We start from the raw sequence: 21473 nt of genomic DNA on the forward strand, positions 1-21473 counted from the left end.
TCAAGTTTATAAATATAGATATAAAGTTTTCTTTAATTTTTTTTTCTCAAATTCATAGAAAAATAAAATAGATGAATCAAATTCTGAAGTAATATTTAAGATGTACTATTAACTATCATTAAGATAATTGGACAACTCTTTTGCCATTGATTAAATTTGCATACAATAATTTGGCACATTCTTCTACTTAAAAAACATCTTTTTTTACTAATTATATTTATCATCCATAACTTGATACTTTTGACTTTTCAAAAGTTAATAATCTTATGGCAAAAGATTTAACAAATCATTTGTCAATGCTACATGCAATAATGAAAGCATATTTAAAAGAAGCTCAAGAACAACAAAAAATCAATGCGGATGCCTATTGCAAGGAATAACCACAATTCATTGTAAGTGACAAGATATGATTACTTTATTGCAATATTAAGACTACTTATGTTTGTGACAAGTTTGACTATCATAGGCTTGAAACTTTTTCTATTTGTGAATAAGTCAATCATGTTGCTTATTGATTACATCTATTAGAGTCTATGAAGATCCATCTCGTATTCCATATGTTTTCTTGAGCTATATAAGATAGTGAATATCTCAAAAAGAAAAAAAATACCACATCCTCTTATAAAAATAAATAATAATCAAGAATTCGAGGTGGAAGAAGTCTTAGATTCAAAACAATGCCAAAATAGATTAAAATATATTATTTATTGATATGGATATACTATTAAAAAAATACACATGGAAGCCAATAAAAAATCTTATAATTACAATAAAGAAAGTTGAAACTTTTCATTGACAACATCCATCAAAATTAAGATAAAGAATAATAAATCTTTGCTATAAAAGAAACAAGCTCTAAAGAATATAGCATTCTACCTTTTACTCTTGTTTGTAACTTTTGTGTATTTGTGATATTTAAAAAATAGAAAACCAACAACTAAAAAATTCAACTGAAGAACTATCACTTACTTTCTTATCACACAAGATATTGTAATTTTTATAATCTTTAAGATGATGTATTCAAGATGAAGATCTTTAAGAATAGCATATCTTTTTTCAAATAGATGGCAAAATATAACGTGTTTGGTATCATGATATTAAAAGAAATTCCTAATATTTGGTGATTTTATTAGAGGTAAGAATGACTCTTAATAATGTTCCAAATGTTTTATTTGAAGGGAGTTATAAAGGACTCAATAGCAATCAAATTAGAGAATGGTCTTTCTGCCCTGATATAAGATACTATTGATGGCTGAAAAGACCTATCAACCATCTTCAAAGACAACAAAGATCAAAGTATGTGGCAAATATAATTTTCTACATCTTGGATTTTTTCAACATATAATGACCGCTCCTTGTAGAATTTGTACCTAAAAAGAAAGGTAATGACACAAAAATACATATTTATTTTAATATTTATCTATATGATTAAATAGAAGTAAGTAAAAATTAATTTGTTTCATAATATTTTCTAGAGAAGCTTCTTAGAAGTTTCATAGATGTTGCTTAGACTTTATATGTTTTTGTAGTTGATTGATAGGTTAGAAACTTAATCAACAAGTTAACCACATATTAGTAGCTTGCAGAATAAGTTAACTATGTAGCACACATATAGAAACCTTGCCTTGCAAGTTAAGATAGATGTCTTGTAAAGTCAATACATTTTGGAAACCTAGTTCTATAGAATATCGTCACATAGCTCCTAATTAAGAATATATATGGAGGCAAGAGTAAAGTCTTTTTTACTATTGTCAATGCCTTTCTAGTCCTTAGTCTCATTTCAAGACTTTCTAGTCTTTTTATCTTTAGCAATTACTGTTTTAGTTTAATACTTTATCATCTTTGAGTAATTTTACTATCTTTTTGAGTGACACAAGAGTGTATTAACATTTTAATTTTTTGAGGTTCATGGCTTTGACAAGTTTTGGTTGATATGTGAAACATATTTAAAAAATAATTTTAGCTCATATAAAAATTTAGGTAAGAATTGGTGTCTTTTAATTAGATTCTATTGTATATTAAATAATTGGTTATAAGTTTTTTTATATATATAAATTAAATTTTATTTATTTTTAAAATAAAAAATAATATCTCTTTTTTATTTTTAATCCAAACTGCTTTTAATCTAAAGGACAAGATTGTTGGTTTTTAGACTTTTTTATATTTTAAAATTTATTATTTTTTACTAAAATATCTTATTTCTAAATATTATTTATGATTTATATAAAAAATTATATTCGGTGTTAGAATTTATAATTTAAAAGCAAATTCATTATCTTTTTTAAATTTATAAAAATTAAATAAGTTAATAAAATAAAAATTAAGATAAAATATTATTAAATATATCTTTATAAAAAATAAATTCCTATTATTTTTATAGTCTTCCAATTGTATTAGAAATATTTAATAAATTTATAAGTATCATTAGAATAAAAATTATTCCTTACGTATACAATGATCTTAAATTCTATGAATCAAAATCCAATATCTATTACTAAATATCATATGTAAGAACAAAGGTTTTATAAAAATTTAATTGTTGTATTTTTAATTTTTAATTTGAAAACAACATTGTTGCCAAGAAATGATTTTGTTTTGTTTTTTTTTTTTATTTTTTGTTTTTTGTTTTTATTTTTTGCTTTTATAGAAACTATTGTTTTAAAACTATATCAAGGTTTTTGTTTTTTTTTTTTCTATAATATTTATTAAAATTAATGATTTATTTAAAAATATCATCTTTTGCTTGATAAATTTTATATTAGCTTAAGAAATAAAATTACAATAGAAAAATAATGAAGCTTTGAAATATCTTCAAAAACTAATTTCAAAATCCTTACATAAAATTCTTTTCAAGAATTTAGGTACTTTGCAATCTCTTTAACTACTTAATCTACAATAAGATTTTATGTCAATTTTCTATTTAAATAATTATGTTATTTCATTGATCCAAAATGAATGTAATATGCATCATATGTGTATTGACATGATGATTTTAGTACCTCTTGTATGCATATGAAGCTATCTTGTACAAAAAACATACTCATACAAGAATTTATGTTAGCCAATAAGTTTTTCCATTTTTCTATTCTCTTAATAAATTATCAAGTACAATCTAAAACTTCTAACAAAATTCTATTTAATTGCTCAAATCAAACCCTTCATCTATAATCTAATTGACATAACAAATCTAATTGAAAGTTGTTATAAAGCACTAACAACCAATATAGACTAGTTGTGAAGGACTATATAATGATAAGTATGTTTAAAGGAACTATTTTCACATCAAACATGAAATTCCAACTAACAAAATCTTTACAATTGAAAACAAATTGTTAAACTATTAAATCTTTTCATTTCATTAGCTGAAACTAAAAAAAGCCTGTAGATTTTGCCTTCATAGTTGTTCCAATCAACTCGAATTACCGATATATTTTTTGTTTTTCAACTCAAATCTAACGTCTATTGTGTGCAGGTGGGCAGATCATTGCCATGCATCCTTCGAAGGAAATTTCAGAGCCGCTATTTATGATGTGCCAACTTGGACTCCAGGCTCACAAAGTTAAGAATGGTGAGCGAATCGGATAAATGCTTTTTTAAAGTGCATTTCGTCGGAACAGCTGTTCACGACATAATGCTCCGATGGGCTACACTTTCGTGACTCAACCTGACGAGGCACTTCAAAACTGTCGGTTGCGGTAAAGAAATGCTCGATGAGAATTTCTAATCTTGTATTCCAAGTTCCAAAAAATGCCATCAGAAAACGGTGAAGTGGTGTGGTAAATTGGACTATGCGTTGATCGCATTTTGTTTTGCCAATGTTCAGTTCCAGCGACTTCAGGACCATTATCTGGACTAGTTCATCGGGATCAAGCATTTCTTACTTGAATTCAATATAATGTGGAAGATGAAGACTAGCATATCAATCCGTTCGCTCATTTCCATGGAGCACGTGCATTCCCTCGCCGAACGGAATGGAAGAGGTCGAAACCAGACGCAGTGGTTCGAAGGATTGAATACAAAAAGCGAACTGCCTAGATTCTCCAACCTAGTTTACTCATCCCGCCCGAAGCTAGATATAGGTTTCGACATGTAAACCCACACCAGTAAATGCAGTCTGATAGTTATCGCATGTTTCACCATGTATCTTCAGCGTAACCACTGGACACGAACTTATTTTCAAATTGTTTCCAACCTTTTTAGAATGATAGTAATCTTTGTGTAATGTCAAGCACACTTGCTCTTTTCATCAGCCATGGTTGTGATCCATGTGTTGCGTCAATACACCGCACCACTCCCCCAGTCTCCGCCAGATGCCTCCCTTGGATCGTCCCTGCACGAGGCGACTTTCAATCCCAACTTAGTCTACGCAGCAACTAGAGACAGAATCGACTGACAATTAAAAATATAATTGGTGCGAGTATTCCGAATCTCTGACCAATCGCGTTCAAGCCATGATTACTGCGATATTAAACTATTGTCAACCCAATTAAAGGACCACCATATGTCGAGGTGGTAACAGATGTGTGAGGGTGGCTTCGAAACTTGCCTTCAGTAAGCCAGGCATGAATTCTGGGAAGATCAGGTGTACCGACAGAGTAAATGGAATGGAAATGCTGTCGTCAGATGTGGCCTCACGCCCAGTATAGACCTCCAGAGCGACAGCCAGCACACTCCTCTTGGAATCAATTTCTAATCTGTGATTAATCCTTTATTCGGCACGAGTTCCACCCAGGTTTCATGTTTTGCGGTTTGTGTTTATTTTGGGAGTTTATCCTCTTTTAGAATTGATTAGCATCATGAATAGAATCCAAAAATTGATAGTTATACCATATACATGTAAAAATAGAATCATTTTTGGAACGGAGAGGATTCACAGAAAGAGAATTGAAAACCCATAAATGAAAAGGACAGTAATAATGGTAAGTGCGGACGCAACCCGAAATATCTCCCGCTCATTGTTGGGTATGGATCACATGGTGAGATCCATAAGTTGTTTACTAGTATTGTCTATCATATCAAAGAGTTCCACCGTGTTTCCTTAACAGAAATCGGAATGGGCACCACCATTGACGTTGCCGAACCAACATTGAAATCCGGCGAATATTTGACGAAATAGATGGAAGTTGTTGTAGTTCCTAGTGCATGCTGCTGCTCAACACGTGATTAGATTATATATTTTCTGTTTGAATCTTTAACTAAATTATAAAAAGATAATATATTTTTTTATTATGTTAACGTCATTTAATAGATTTTTTGCTTATTCGCATCCACAAATAGGAGATGATACTGCCAACTCACAATCAGTATTACGTAAGAAGCTTGGAAAGTCCTTGTAGAAACGAGTTGAAAACACCGTCGGTTTGCTATATTGTTTTTTTAGTATACTCTTCAGGGAAGCACAAAATAATATAAAAACAAAAGATGCTCCTTGATTATACACAAATAAACAGTTAATCACATGAAATGAGAGCTCAAATCCAACAGCTGTTACGGGTCTGTGACTATCTAAAGTTGACAATGCGGCATGGGAAGCTTTATATTAAGCTTAAATTCAAAATTTCATATTTTTCACCCTGCACATTGGGGATTTCGTTTTGGACTGCGTCATCGTTAAGAGGGGCTGGGCGGCGGTAAGGGCGGCGGTAAGGGCAGTCCCAGTCGGAAAATTGAGATGCTTCGGGGTAAAGTAGATTTTGAGATCACATCAATCAGTCTTCCGAGCGCGACTGAACTTGGAGCTTTATTGTCCAACTCCAAGTCTCGAAAGCATCTCGTTTGCATACGCATGGTTGATACAAGGCAAAGCAGGATAATTAGTCACTCCAGGGTTTCGTGGAGATCCCTGCGCCGCACATGTGAGAGAGGTAGGAGTGTGACACATCTAGTTTGACTGTTGTAAGCAAGAGCGGAAGGATTTCGGAATTTCAACGTGGTGAGGCAAGGCCCGAGATCTGTTGGGTCGCTTGACGGACTTCACGGAGCTACAAACGCGTTTGAAGAAATCACAGCGCGATATAGCGTGGTGCCGCGCTTTGCAACCTGGATGGACTTGGACGAATTCGCAAGTGATACTGGTTCGCAAATCTGGTACTTGGCTGGTGTCTTTATAGTTATGCAACGGAGACAACCACTGGCATTACTAGCTCTATAGTTTAGGTGTGATATGCATTCGCTGTTTGCTGCTGTACCTTGTCTGTCTCGAAAAAATCGCACATCCACGACAACCCTTATTAATTATTCGATTTTCTAATAGAAACAGCAGTGAGAAACCTCTGCTCTAACTTCTCTTCAATCCTTTGTGTAAAAGGGTTCCAACGTTGAGCACTGAATCGGGAACCAAAACCTTAAGTTTCCTTTCTAGCGTACTCAAGCCACCATTCATAACCCCTGGGGCTATCTCTTCTTAAATCCGGGTGGTCTAATCTCGATTGCCGGGAGTACGCGCATGATATCCTATTTCCGCATCGCCGTGGTTGCTGGTACGGTGGGAGAATTCTCGACGTTCTCAGGCCAGCTGCATAAGCAAGAGCAAAAATGAGGAGATGAGCAGTTTGAGTCTGAGGAAAGGTTCCGCCTTGTGGCAACCCTAGACGTAGAGACACCCAGCAGGAAATTCAGAGGATGACTGCGGGGGAATGCATGTAATTATGGCGAACTCGAAATTTAGAACTCTACATCGGAGTTTGATGTTGCAGACCACCATCACCATCATTGCTCTATCATTCTGCGTTTTTTCCGTCTTCCAGCGAAACGTCCAGCAGAAGGTCCAGCCCGGGTATGTCATCAAGCCACAGCCGCTCATCAACGACGTCCCTCGCAACTCTGATGAACTCATCGCGAAACTAGCCGACGTCACCAGAAAGGCTGAGAATGGAATGAACAAGACCGAGATTTTCTCTTCCAAAAAACGACTTTTGTGGAACAAGGAGCATTCTTGCAACAGCCGACACGAAATATACGCTCTCTACTCAACGAGGAAGAGCACGCACGACATCAAAACCAATCCGAAATGGAACTCTGTTCTGAAAGAGTATTCGAAGCTTCACAGGACGTGCGTCCAGCGAATGGGCAACGTGACCGACTTTTTCCTCAAGAGGAAGCACATTGACGGGTGTAAATTTGTGGTGGCCGGTGTGTCAATGGGCAGCGGCCTCGGCAACAAGGTGCTGACAATCGTATCGGCGCTCGTATACGCCGTCCTGACCCAAAGAGTTCTACTCGTCCCGCTAACCACTACTGCACCGGGAGTGTTTTGCGAGCCATTTGAGGGTTCCTCTTGGATGGTGGATCCCGAGAACAACTGGACGGATTGTGTGAGGAGACGGGATCTGTGGGATCCCTTGGCAACTTTCTATGACAAGGTGGATACTAGAGATTCGAGCGAAGCCTTGATAAAACCCACCTACGCCGTCTCCACGGTTCATACTTTGGACCCGCAACCGGAGTCACGATTTTTCTGCGACACCGAACAAGCGCAGTACACCCAAGTCGACTGGATCCATTTTCGAAACAACTTCTACTTCGTACCGAAGATTTTCGCAGTCCCGAGCTTCCGCCCTCTCCTCGAGGATATCTTCCCCAACAGGAAGATATTAACTCACTTGTTGCGGACGGTGATGCTACCGAGTGATGCTGTGTGGGGGCGCGTCAAGCAAGTGCACGACGCACACTTCCGTCATTCGAATCTCCTAGTCGGCATACAAGAACGATACTTCATGGGGAAATCAGGATTCGATCAACTCCACACGACCATGGAGGAGAACGTCGTGGAATGTCTAAAATCCGAGGGCCTCCTTCCAACCACTAACCCTAAACTTCAATCCCAAGTGTTTTCATCTCCACGGGATTTTGACAAACCTTCTGTGTCGGCTCTGAAACCCCTCAATGTCACTACCATCTTCATTACTTCCCTTTACCAAAGTTTGTTCGAGAGATTATCGCAAGACTACGTTCGAACTGCACTTAACTCTGGCGATGCCGTGGGGTTGGTCCAGCTGACCCACGCAGGCACGCAGAACTTTGGGGACGAGGTCGACAGGCAAGCCTTGACGGAGATCTTCTGTCTGAGCCTCACAGACCACTTGGTTCTGACTCCACTGTCGACGTTCGGCAACGTCGCGCAAGGATACGGGGGCCTGGTGCCGTGGTTCATCGACCTGCGACCCGAGACGCCAACGCCGTGCCTGCTGGCGGAATCTGCCGAAGTTTGTTACCAGCTTCCGAGCACAAGGTTGTTCACCTGCCCACATGATGCGGATGTCAATGAGCGGTTCATGACGGACGTGGTGCCACACCTGATGGATTGCAACGAGGCGGAGAAGCCGTTTCAGCGCGAGACCAAATCCAATATTGGAATACAGCTCGCAACAGATTGAGAGAGAGCATACCCATGTAAGCTGCAGGCATGATTTCCCGTGTTGTACTACACACTCTTTGTACATTGAATTGACACGGATTCGCAGTTCATTCAACGCCTACTTATTCTTAAGACCATCACGACACAATGAAGCGAGGTCTGAAGCTCAAAGGGACGGTTCTCAAGCTCTCCGAGGTGATAGACCAGGTCTGGCATCTTTACTGCAGCAGCTAGGCATGAGTGATGGATGGGAACACACACCGCAAACCAAGTCAAACAGTGCAAAAGCTCCAATAACAACGACAAAGCCTTTTAAACAACGACAGGAAACAAGTTGGGTCATAATCGTTGCGACTTTGCAAGGGCAACAAACATAGCAACAATTTGCTCTGGGTTTCATTCATTTTGCGCAACTCTAATCTAGCAGCTCGGCCTTTTTGTGACGATGAGCCACCATACCCACACTTGCTTTTGCAAGAGCAGCTTGCATATGGTGCAAAATACACCAATGAGTCATAGTGTGTGCAACGATATTTTTTCAAATAACAGAAAAATGTTTGGTCATTCTTGTTAGTGTTCCCACCAAATCATAGTTGTGTGTCATCGTCTTTACATAGACTACGCAATGCATAAAATGATCACTAGTTGTACCAATCTTCATTCATTGAGAAGTACGACTTTTATTTTTAAGTAAAAAGTTTGTTAGATTGTTCAAGTTGAGGTGTGGAATTTCATTCATGTCCAGGGTTTATCTTATAATTTGGTTGTATTAATTTGGTTGTATTGGGTAATTATACAGCCTTACAAATCATCATCTATAATGGTTTGATGATGTTTTTTAAAGATAATAACGGAATTGACATCAACTTGCTATTCATCAATTTTGCTAATTATAATTTAGATTTCATAGAAACCACATATAAGTTTGTAAATAAGACCACTTTTTTTAAAATTTTAAAGTATAATAAAATATATGACAATAAAGTTTCTATGTTAATTACATATCTATATACAATAATTTTTCTTCTAATGAAATTTTAAAGATTTTAAATTGAATGCATGAGTAAAAAGTTATGTACTATCCAAAGATGGTAGCAACTTAAGGCAATAGTCTCTATTAAAATATCAAATATTTGTAGGATATTTTCTTTTGTAAAGACTTGGAATCAACTCAATAGGTAGTCTTGTAATATTTATTAGACAAATAGATGATAAAAAAGAGTTTATCTATGATTTTTTAATAATATAAAGAAATCATTAAAATATATAAATAATAGAAGTAGATAGATTGAAATTTCATTATGTAAGATTGCAATAATAAGAAATACATTCTTTCTCTATGTTACTTATATATCTAATATATAAACTACAAAATTGATGCCTTGGCCAATTAATTGATCCAATCTAACATAATTGTTTTAGAAACTAATTACCACTTCTTGTTGACATAAACAATAACTTCCATTACCATATCTAATTATTATCATTTAATAATCCAACTTTTAAAATAGTTTATATGACTCAATTCCATCATGTATTATAAATTTAAATGTCTCACTCTTACTAATGTATTTATAAGCACATCTACAACTATTCAATTTGTATCATAATAGTCCAACACAATTTTTCTTCTTCTTCTTATACACAAAGTTATATTGTATGTTAATGTAGTTGGTTTTGGCATAATACACTAGGTTCTTGGCAAAAGCAACTGCACCTTAATTATTACATATAATCTTTTGGTACCGTTGTCGTGTTGTAACATGACTATATGGTGAAAATATAAATGAAAAAGATTTATTAATATTTAGTCATCTTGGATGTTAGAAACAGTAGCCAATTCTAGTGCCAATATTCAGAGGCCAGTTAATGCCACCCCGTTGCAAGTTGTACCACTGAACGTGACAACATCATATGCTCCATCGACATCATCGAACCAAGTACCCTCCATACCAACGGGATGACCAAGATCATTTTCTAACCCTACATGGAACAAGCCTAGTAGGTATATACCGATGGAGACACCCAATATGCCTGATGGGAGTACAAGAAGACCACTTCGTTGTTTTCGTTGCAGACAGATTGGTCATTATGCTAGTGAATGTCCCAATCCCAGAGCTAATGATGATTAGTGTGCTAGTCTGTGGGAGTAGCAAGCAGTCGGAGCATACTTATCAGCAATGTAATGCTCCGTTCAATTTCAATAATCGGGATCAACAGATCCAAAGCTAAGGAAAAATTGAGGGGATAAATCGAGGTCCTCAAGATACTTCGATAAATCGGGTAGAATGTATCCAAGCCGTTCTTACCAGGAGTCAGCAAAAGGAAAAAGGACCGATTCAACAATTGGATGAGTCTAATGCGAAGGGCCAATTTGACCCAATTATGGAGACATCCAATCCAGATCTTGTTATGGGCCTCTTACCCAGTATGAGACCTGACTCAGTTAGGCAGCCCAATGAGGTTCCGATTACGGAGGCTTTTGTTCCATTCAAGTTGTTCCGTTCACTATGTCGTTTCGAGGAAACGTCCTTTTCGTAGAAAGATCCTTTTAGAGTTGGGAATTTTATGGAAGCGTAGTCTACTGTTCCAATTCGAAGTCTAGGGCGGAAGAATAGGGGGCCTCACGGAGTTAAAGGAAGAGAGAGGAAAAGGAAGGGGCATTCGGAAGATCGGGTTTTTGAAGTAGGAGAGCTAGCTTCAAGCTCCTTCGAAAGGTGTAGAATTGGATTTCATAGGATTTGGGAGGATTTGGCAGTCATTGCTCAAAGTCGATGTTTGTATTGGTGAATTGGGTTCATAGGGTTTGGGAGGACTTGTAGTCGTTGCTGAAAGTCAATGTTTGTATTGATGAATTGGATTTTTGTAATAAAGTAATGGCTAGTACTTTTGACTGTTTTGTGAAATTAAAGAGACATCTATGGTTGAAATTTTAGAAGTGTCTAGATGGTTGAGTATGCCAAGTACATGCAAAAATTTGTATTAGTCTAACGGTACTGATAGAAGATATTTGATCGTTAGTGTAAAGAGGTATCAGAAGTTGGCATATTGGGGTTGTTTAGGGTTTTTGTAATATCTGGAGATCTACCAAATGGAATTAGGTGAATTTTGATGCGGTAAGTCGAGAACTTAAAGGCGGAGCTGCATACAAAGTTTGAATGAGAATTAATGATTAAAGAAGGAAAAATTGCAAGTTAGAGTTCATCATCAACTTCTAGGTGGTGGTCAAAGGACATCAGTGTGGATTTACGGCGTTTTTTTTACAATCTGTAAGTTGGATTGGATTGAATTTTTTGAGCATTTAGAAGACTTATAAAGACACTAGTGGTAGAAGTTTCACAATAATCAGACGGTCAGATTGAGAATTACAACTTGCCGAAGCTTGATGTCTAGGGTTAGGGTTTAAAAAATAATAATAATAATAATAATAATAATAAATAAAATAAATAAAATAAAAATAAAACTAACAAATAACAGAAAAAATTGTACTTATAATATCTCGAAGTTATTAAAAATAGTGTTTCTAAGCACTTTGTATTGGGATTAAGCCTTTACATTGAAATCCAAAATAGTTTATATTTAGATGGTTGAAATCCACTAGACTACTTGGATACTTGCAAAATCTTGTTTTATCTTCCACAGCCAGACGCCCAGTGCGTTCTCAAGCTAGATAGTACATAATACGACACCGTGCCCTTAATATCTTTATTAACCCATACAATGACTTTTTGAGTTTGCAAAAAAGATCTTTGTCCCACAAATTTCTTAGACTACTTCATGTGAATAATATCATCTATGTTTTTACTAAAAAATGATGTATACATATTGTAGATTTCTTTATCTAATATTGTCTCAATGAATAGAATGCAACCAATATTGGTAAACTTGACCATTTGTACAAACCTCTTATTAAAAGCCACTCCCAGTACTTGCCAAAATCATCTTGCCACCAATCTTGCCTTATAATACAAACGGTTTGTTCCCCTTGGTTTTAAGTACACACTTGCAATTTATGTCTATGAGACTATTTAAAGTAAAACTTAATTCTAACATTCTATTTTCTAAGAAGTAAATTTACTTGTCATTCACAAAAATTTCTTAGTTTTTTAAATTATTAGAGCCTAATACTTCTTTAGTAGTGGTAGGATCTTAAGTGAAATTTATATTTGCGCAATTTAAATATCAATCATATAGAAAGAAGAAAAGAAAAGAAAAGAAAAAATGATTTATATACTTCTTTCGAATTGGTTTTATTAACCTTCTACCTTCTATGACCTATTTTGAAGACCACATTCCAAATTGTTAATAATAATTTTAAATATAGAGTTACACCTAAGAAACTTATGAAGGCTCTAGCTATTTTTTAGTGTTTAATAAATGTTATGTTTTTTAGTATTAAGATGGTTTATTTATTTATTTATTTTGGTTAAAAATACTTATTTATTCAATAAACAATAAAGCATATATTTGTTTCTTCTGTTACAAAAACTTTGAATTGTATGCAAAGATGTATGCAAAGATGGAAAAATTGTTAATCTTATATAATTCAACTCAAATTTTTAGAATATACTTTGTTATATGATGGTCTTCATATGGATCGAAAAAAATAAAAATTATTATAGATTGGACAATTTTTAGCACTACAGACATTATTCTAAGGCTTTGTAGAATTTTCTAAATATTATCAAGTTTACATATTTTTCTTGAAGTCAAAATATAGTAAACTATGTGTTTGTTTTAGTATAATTGAACTTCAAAAATTCATACTATGCCAATTAACTAAAATAAATAAATAAATAAATGTCTCATATTTTATAAGATTTATTTAATAGCTTATTATACCATTGAGATAAGAGTTATCTTAAAAAATAACTCTTTTCTCAATATAAACATTCTATTGAATAAAATTATATGTATTGATTATGTATTATTTTGGTAAATTTGTTTTTAAAGAAAAATTTACCCATATTATTATTACTTTCTTTATTAGTTATTAGATATGTATCCTTACAAAATCATATAATTTCATCATAAAATTTTATAATAAATATTTATTTTCAGTTTATATATATATTATTTGTGCTCTTTTTGCAAATTTGTATGGTTGTTTCGTATACATACAATAAAAAAATATATATTGTTTGGAATATTACTAATTCAGTTATTTCTATCTTTAAATTACCACAAAAATTTATGATATTTTTATCCATCAAAACAATTGATTTTCAAACAATTTGTTGAAATAAGAATCTGAAAATATTCAAATGCAGGAAAAGAAAATGGCTATTAGTTGTTGTGTTGTTACGTAGCATTTAAGTGCATAACAAAAAGATGCATTCAGTATTGACAATAAATATTATTACTACTTTATTGTGAATATTGTTTACAAGGCTAACTGCTACGTTCAAGTTACTTCCTTCAAATAAGTGGGATTAGTGGTCTCTCATCTGAAAACTCTTTGTGACACTTCTAAGATTCATGACTTGCCATTCAGCAATTAATAGCAGTGTCTTATAATTACTGATATAAAACAACTATTCTAGAAGTCACAACTTTGAACAATTCCCAAAAGAGAAGCTGTAATGTAAGATAGTGGAAGTCTGAAAGAGACGTTAGAGCTTGTGAGAGATACAAGTGCCAAGACATTATTTTATGTCATTAATCTAAAATCTTAATGCTGTAAATGGTATTATTGATAAAAAATAAAATAAATTAAAATTACACCTATCAATGTTAAAAACTGAAAATGTTGCCCCGCTGAAAATGTTATCCCATGCCCCTACTCTTAACTGCTAACAATAAAAAAGAGTTAAGTGCATCGTAGTACGTAAGGCATTTAAGCACCACACCCAATCCAATTTGGAAGAAATGTTCCAAGTATACAAATATAACAAGGGTGGATGCGAACGTGTAACTCATTGGTTGGGAATGATCTCAGACTGCAGCCAGAATGTCTAGGATCCAGTTGACATTGAGAAAATTTCCTAGATAGGAGCTTTATCCTATGTTTGGATGCCTCAATGTGTCGAGGTGATAGGAAGAGCGATTTGGACTGCTTTGTAACATTGAAGGCTGCAGAGAGGAACGTTGGATTTGCTATCTCTATACTTGTAGGAGTTGGAACATGTCGGACCGGCACACTTCTCTCGAGGTGGTGGATATCTACAAGAAAGGTCCAAATTTTAGTATCCTAACTTTAAAATATTAGAAAAATAAATTTAAAAATAGAGGCAACAGATGACATACAAATGGCCCTACAAAGCAGGAACATGGGGCAGCCAACCTGCAAGGGCCTGAACTAAAGAAGCTTGGAAGTCCCACGTCTTCTGAGAATGAAACGATAGAACTAGTAGGACCAAGATGCCAGCGGATACTGTTGCTTGAGGGAGCAAGTTCAGCTGCCTTCTTCTCCTGCAGAATAAAAAAAAGAAGTGTCACACAAATGCGATAAACAAGCTGCTTCATTTTTTTCATCTACAAATCTATTTCCACGTTAACGAAGAATTTACCGCTTTCCAGTTGGAAGGCACACTTGATGTTTCTGTGCCTATGACTTGAAATTTTCGCCACCAAAACTCGAGGGGGAGTCAAAAACAAAAACAAAAACAAAAAAAAGATAAAACCTTAAAAATAAATAAAAATAAAACTAAGGTTGGTTTTCTCTTGATGCAAAGCAACATGCCCGGACAAAGACGAGTCAAACAGCTACATCTGTAGGCTCAATAACTGCACAATGTCATGATGGATGTATGACACAAGATTAGACGAACCTGCTGAATATCTTGTCTCTGTTTCTCGAGTCGATTTTCACGCCTTTTCCTAGTAGAGTCTTGTCCTAAAATCCGCTGAATTGCTGTTGCCTACAAACCAGACAAGACCACTAGTCAGCACAAGAACTCTAAAAAACATAATTTCAACATAGGCAGTAGAAAGATGTCAAGCTGCACCCGTGATAACACTTCAGTAACTGATGCACTTCTACGACGAGTAATAGCAACAGCAAGCGCATAAGATATACCTGAATATCTCGAGCGGTTTTCTCAACCTGCTGTTTCCGACGATGAGCAGCTTCCACCCTCTTGACTTGCCTCTCAGCTTCTGACAAATTGATCTTTCCTTCTGAACATGGGTAATATCAATTCAGTATAAATCTCTAATAATAGCACCTAATATACGTCTTCAACAAACAAATTCTATGACTTAATTTTATGACATGATTGAACTCGACAAAATCTGAACAAATCTTCACCGCAGACATTAATAAATACAAATATTGTGGCTATGTGATATAGAAGTATCTGCGACGTACTTCGAGAAAGAGGGTTGGTCAAACCCTCTGGGTACTCAATCAACGAAGGAGCAGACTCTCTGTCTGCGTCTTTAGAAGTCTGCATTGCACGCTGTCGAGCGGTGAGCGCCATCCCAGACCCAACGACCTCCTTTGTTGGCCGACTCTGTTGCAATTTTTCAGGCTTTACTGGTTCCGTCTCATCCTCCTCATCTTCATCATCATCATCACCAACTAAACCACCACCACTATCCTCATCCACAGGTTTACCAACGTCTTCTGAGGATTCCTCCTCTGCATCTCCTGATTCCTTTTCAACTTCATCCTCAACGAATCGTCCACCTTCAGACACAAGCGTCCGACATTAGTACCTCCACTCTTGCAGAATAGAAACAGCGAGTAAACGTCTACAATAATCGTCCATGTTTCGAGGGCTAAGGTAATGTATCCATAACTATACACCTGAAATTACGCTCCACAATATAAGCATTAAACGAACTAATGTTCAGATTACTTTTAACTTTAAAGAAAGGTTATCAACCTTTAGAAGACGCGGATGGCCTTTGCATATCTACGTCCTCTTCATCTCCATCCATAACTCGCCGTTTCGGAACACGAGAGCTTTTCCGAACACCTTGAAGAGAAGATCCTGACCCAAGGGCAATCGTTTTTGGATGTTCAGATTTGCTAGCAGAATTTACTTTGTCACCATTCGGTGTTGTCTGCTCAGTCTGTCCCACGAAGCCCGGGTTGTGATTCTCAGTTTTCCTGGGTGCTTTTGGAGGTGGCAGATAAAATTCTTCGTCATCATCTGACTGGTCCTGCAAAACATAAGTATAGTGGTAAGAATATATCAAGAAATAATTTAGGTCATCAAGCTATTCTGTGATTCAAGTGTTGAAGCGTCCACAAAATTGATCGGCAATTGCAAGTTATTGGGCAAATTATATATGTTACTCTCAGATACTCAAATCAAACAAAATTAACATACCTGTAATATTAAACGTTGTCTTCTACGCCTATTTGCACCTGCTGGTTCAGACTCTCGTGACTTATGTACAAAATTTGCTGCAGAAGAGGCAGCAGTACCATCTGCTTTCTTTGCAGAGTCCGAAACGATAGTGTGAGTAATTCCACCTACTTTAAGCTTCAGCTTCGTAAATCCTCCAACTTTGTGCTCAGCGGTATCCTTTTCTGTACACTTTAAATTTGCCTCCTTCGCTCCGTGCTTCTCTCCAAGGTTCACGCGTGGGGTATGACTTGCATCACGAGATAGCTTCTCTTTGCCACTGTCGAAACCATCACGCTCGCGAAACCTTGCAGATTTATTCCTATCATTGCCACGCCCGTCACCCAAATATTCATCTATATCATCTCTCGCAGGTCTTTCCACATTCACAATGTCTTTCATACTCTTTTCAAGTCTCTTCACTCTTTCGTGTTCAGGCCTTCTTGTCCCATTGCTTTCCCTCCAGTCTCCTTTCTCTTGCTTTGCATCGTCTTTCCCGTGAAACCTCCTGTCACTAAATTTTTCCTTCCTTGAAAAGATTTTAGTATCTCGGTATTCGTCTCTCCTCGAAGAATATTTGCCACGTTCCTCTGTTGCTGCTCTATCATCCCCCCTGCCCAACCTTCCTTCTTCCCTCCTGTCACCACCGCGGTAACCACTTTCTCTTCCAGAATCTTTAAATCCATTTCCATCATATCTACTACCCCGCTCCTCTCTTAATGACCTCGAATCATAATCCCTTGATCTTCCGACTTCTTTTCCTCCTCTGTAATCGTCCCTGCCACCACCTCTACCTTCACCTTCATATTTATCTCCAGAAAACTTGTCACCTCTTCCAAAATGCCTGCCAGATGGTGTTGGAATGGAATGTGTATCCTTACTAGAATGTCTGCTGTAATATTTGTCGTCTTTTCTATACTCCTTTCTCTCGGGCCCCATGTCGGCACGACTCCCTCCCACGTCCGTCACCTGACATAGAACATCAGCAGTGAAATTTCCAATAGCCACAAACTACAACGCATGCATGCGCGGTCAGTAGCCCATCCGTGATGACCAGGGCAGAAACTACACAATGTAATACAAATCAAAGATACCCATTAAAAATTATTATAACAATACAAATGAAATAAACCTTGCATTAGATGGTTGCAATTCGACTATATGCTCAAATCACCATCTATTTCAAGAAGGATTTTTTTAAAAAAAAATTGTGCATCAAAAATTCTGAATAAGGAAAGAGAAGCAGCTTTCTTACATCAACGTATCTATCTCCGGGTCTCCGCTCTGCACTCCGATCATGCGCAGAGCTAGGATGCTCACTTCGCAAGGGCTCCCTGTAAGCGTCATACGAAGAGTGAGAACCATGGAGTGCATTAACCGCCGACGCAGACGCAGGGCCAGATTGCGGCCGAGGCCTACGGGCTGCATCCGAGCGTGGCCTCCGAACACCCTTCCCATGCTCCTCTCTCTCCTGCTTGTCCATAATTCTACAACACCTCTTCCTCGAGCTCAAACTTCCACCCTCGTAATTGCTTTACCAGCGAGGAAAAACCAAAAAACAAAAAAACAAAACAAAACAAAAACAAAAGTCACAAAACCCGCGTCTCTAACCCGCCATCACCAAACAGCGACCACCTCTCGCTCCGACCACGTACCCTAAAGCACCAGACCTTAAACCCACAAAACTCACAGGAGAAACAAACCAACCGCAACTCAGTTCACGCTCAACGACGACGACACAGAAAGAAAAACAAAGAAAAACAAAAAAAACAACAACAATAACAACCCGCGGAGAAACTACACACCCTAATCTCGAGGAATGGACAGAAGAAGAGAAAGAGAGAAAGAAAGAAGGTCCGGTAGAAAGCAGTAGTTGGCGGAGCGTGAGGCGTGAGCCTCGAAGAGAGAAAGAGAGATGGAGAGGAGGAGGCACACAGAGAGACAGAGAAGGGTAACCTTGAGCAAATGCCTGCGGACGAGGCGATGAAAAGGATGATGGTGATGATAATTGTGGGCACGGTCACGGCGATGGCGATGGCGCTGATGCAGGAGGAGCAGAGAAGGGTGCGCGCAGCAGCAGGAGGAGGAGGGGCGGCCACAGGGATGGAAGAGCTGCAGCAGGAGGGCCCATTCCCACTTGCCTTGGCTAGCGCGTCATTGCAGCAGATGGCAAAGGAAACCGGGGAGGGGGGGGGGGGCAAGGGCAAGGGAAGAAGCCCTGGCCTCGGATCTCCCTGTAAAGCTGCTGCTTCTGCTGCTACTCCTCCCTCTTCGCCAGAAAGACGAAGGGCACGGGACCCTCTTCTTCCTCGTCCTCCTCGTCCTCCTCGTCCTCCTCCTTCTTCCTCCCTCTTACAAGCCCTGCCCCATAATGCCTCTCCCTCCTTGCGCCGTTGCGCCTGCCTCCCTCCCTCCCGCAGGCCCAGCATATCCGCGCCTCGCGACCGCTCTTTCGCTTGCCGTATTGTTCCCTGCTTTTGCTTTTTAGTTGATGCATCCCCTTTATCCCTCTACTTTTTTGCGTGCTTTTCTCACTTCTGTGTGGTCGGTTTTTTCCTTGTGGTTTGGGTGGTTTGGCGTCCGACAACCATGATAATAAAAATTGCAGCTAAATTACTCATAAGACATTGATTAAAAAAAGGTTACTTGTTAAAGAAGTTCATACATACACTATGAATATATTTGTAAGTTTTAATAAATTAATGATAATAGTCCAAATTCTAACTATTATACTTATTTAAAGTGGGAATAATATTTATTTATTTAAAAAATATATTTATTTAACATTTGTAAACATGAGATTTTTGTTTAAACTTTATAAGTTAAAATAAATTTGAAATTTTTTTAGATATTTAATTTTTTGTGTCATGTATTTTATTTAAATATATGTAAAATAAATATTTCATATGCATTTCTTTTACAATGAACTAAAATGAGTGTGATTCAAATATACGATTTTTTTAATAATAAAAGATATTTTAATGATATTATATATATTTATTATTTTAATAATTTTATTTAAATGTAATCATTTGATTTTAGAAACTTCTAATACAACATCTTCTTTTTTATTCCATAGACATATCTTGACCTACATACTCCTATATACACACATAGTAATATCATCATTATATTATTGTTTTATATTTCATAGCCTTGTTTCTCTCTTTCTAATAATTGTGAAATATATTAATTTTTGGATTTCTTATTAAATATTATATATATATATAAAGCTTTATTTTTTAACATACATATTATATATAAAAATATTCATATATATATATATATATATATAAAGCTTTATTTTTTAACATACATATTATATATAAAAATATTCATATATATATATATATATATATTTATATAAATAAAATGAATATTAAATAGATCCATGTTTTTACTAAATAGACCCATCTTTGATGAAAAATATAGTAATCATGATGATTGTGGTTGATTATAGATCTAATAATGGAAAAATGAATCTAAAAACCATTTTTTTTTATATAATGGTTTGGATAGATGGATCAATTTAGTAAAAGCTTAGGCCTATTTAATATTATTTTAAAAAATTTAAACAACTATGTGTGTATGTAGCATCAAAAAATCCCACTGGCTAGAATAATATGGGGCATTGATTGACTATTGATGTATATTATATGTTTTTTTTTTTTTTTTTTTTTTTTTTTTTTTCCAATTCGTTGCCAAAGTGACAATTGCAATGAAAGCAAATCAAGTTGCAATAAAAAGGCCTTTGTAGAAGTGACAATCATCACCACTCAGAAAAAAAAATTAACTTTGGATGTTTGTTTGTAACATCAAAAAATTCCATTGGTTGAAGCAATAACAACAATTCAATGGCTATTTAACGTATATTTATTATTATTATTATTATTTTTGGTTATTATTATTACTATTATTATTTTAAAATGTAGTAAGGAGTATTAATTGGTTGTTGATGTATATTGTGTGTTTGTTTTTTTTAATTGCAATAAGGGATAGATCAAATTGCAATAAAGTTGCAATAAAGAATCTTTTATAGAAGTGATAATAAACACCACTTTTATATCACTTATATAAAATAATTGACTTTGAGTATTTGTATATGGCATCAAAAAATTCTATTGGTTGGAGCAATAATGGATACTAAAATTGTATGTGTGATTATGTTTGTGTATAGTTATATATAAATATAATTAGTTTATATGTAGTTATAGTAAAATCCTTATACAATGTGGTTGTTGATGTATATTGTGTGTTATACATGATTTGTAATGTCCTATCATTTGGATGTAAGGATTAGCTCCATTTTGCTACCAATTTGGCAATTTAAATACTTTGTGTACAATAGATCCTTTGTGTTGCTTAGCAAATTACTTCTTGCTATTGCTTCTATTTTATAGCCTACAAAGCCGAACGACTTCAAATCTGCTAAACATTGTCGTAATATGTGAAGTCTTGCTTGAGAATGCTCTGGGCACCTAGTTGTGGAAGGAAGAATGGAAATTGCAATAACAAAATCCTAATTCTAATAGAATACTAACAATGCTCTAACTAGACTATAATAATACTAAGCAAGCTTAATCAAATTCAAAAAATCTCAAAGAAATTTCAAACAAAAAATAAAAATTCTTAAAGAAACATTAGAAAGAACACAAATATCATTCAAATACATCTCAATTCAATCTTAATTTAATTCTAGTTAAAATCCTATTGAACTTCATTCAAACTTTAGGTCAAAACTAATTGAATCTTAAATCCTAATAAAATCCTAAATCCTAAATCAAACCTTAAACAAACCTTAAATCCTAAATAAAATCCTA

At 35.6% G+C, this 21473-nt stretch overlaps 2 protein-coding genes across 2 annotated transcripts; one reads left to right on the plus strand and one right to left on the minus strand.

The window, feature by feature from the left end:
- The first annotated feature begins 5676 nt into the window (after nucleotides 1-5676).
- Nucleotides 5677-8920, plus strand: LOC112275313 (putative fucosyltransferase 8). Its single transcript, XM_024505569.3, has 2 exons — nucleotides 5677-6087; nucleotides 6308-8920. The coding sequence occupies exon 2, from the start codon at nucleotides 6636-6638 to the stop codon at nucleotides 8373-8375; it is 1740 nt and encodes a 579-aa protein (XP_024361337.1). The 5' UTR covers nucleotides 5677-6087; nucleotides 6308-6635; the 3' UTR covers nucleotides 8376-8920.
- Nucleotides 8921-14020: 5100 nt separating this feature from the next.
- LOC112275008 (uncharacterized) lies at nucleotides 14021-19082 on the minus strand. Its single transcript, XM_024504921.3, has 9 exons — nucleotides 18610-19082; nucleotides 17909-17987; nucleotides 16636-17622; nucleotides 16186-16465; nucleotides 15666-15986; nucleotides 15375-15475; nucleotides 15127-15216; nucleotides 14640-14767; nucleotides 14021-14518 (listed from the first exon to the last, which is right to left on the minus strand). The coding sequence occupies exons 1-9, from the start codon at nucleotides 19080-19082 to the stop codon at nucleotides 14374-14376; spliced, it is 2604 nt and encodes an 867-aa protein (XP_024360689.1). The 3' UTR covers nucleotides 14021-14373.
- Between the last annotated feature and the right edge of the window lie 2391 nt (nucleotides 19083-21473).

This window comes from Physcomitrium patens, chromosome 22 (genome assembly GCF_059467195.1).
Source record: "Physcomitrium patens ecotype Gransden chromosome 22, ASM5946719v1, whole genome shotgun sequence".
Taxonomy (NCBI): Eukaryota; Viridiplantae; Streptophyta; class Bryopsida; order Funariales; family Funariaceae; genus Physcomitrium; species Physcomitrium patens.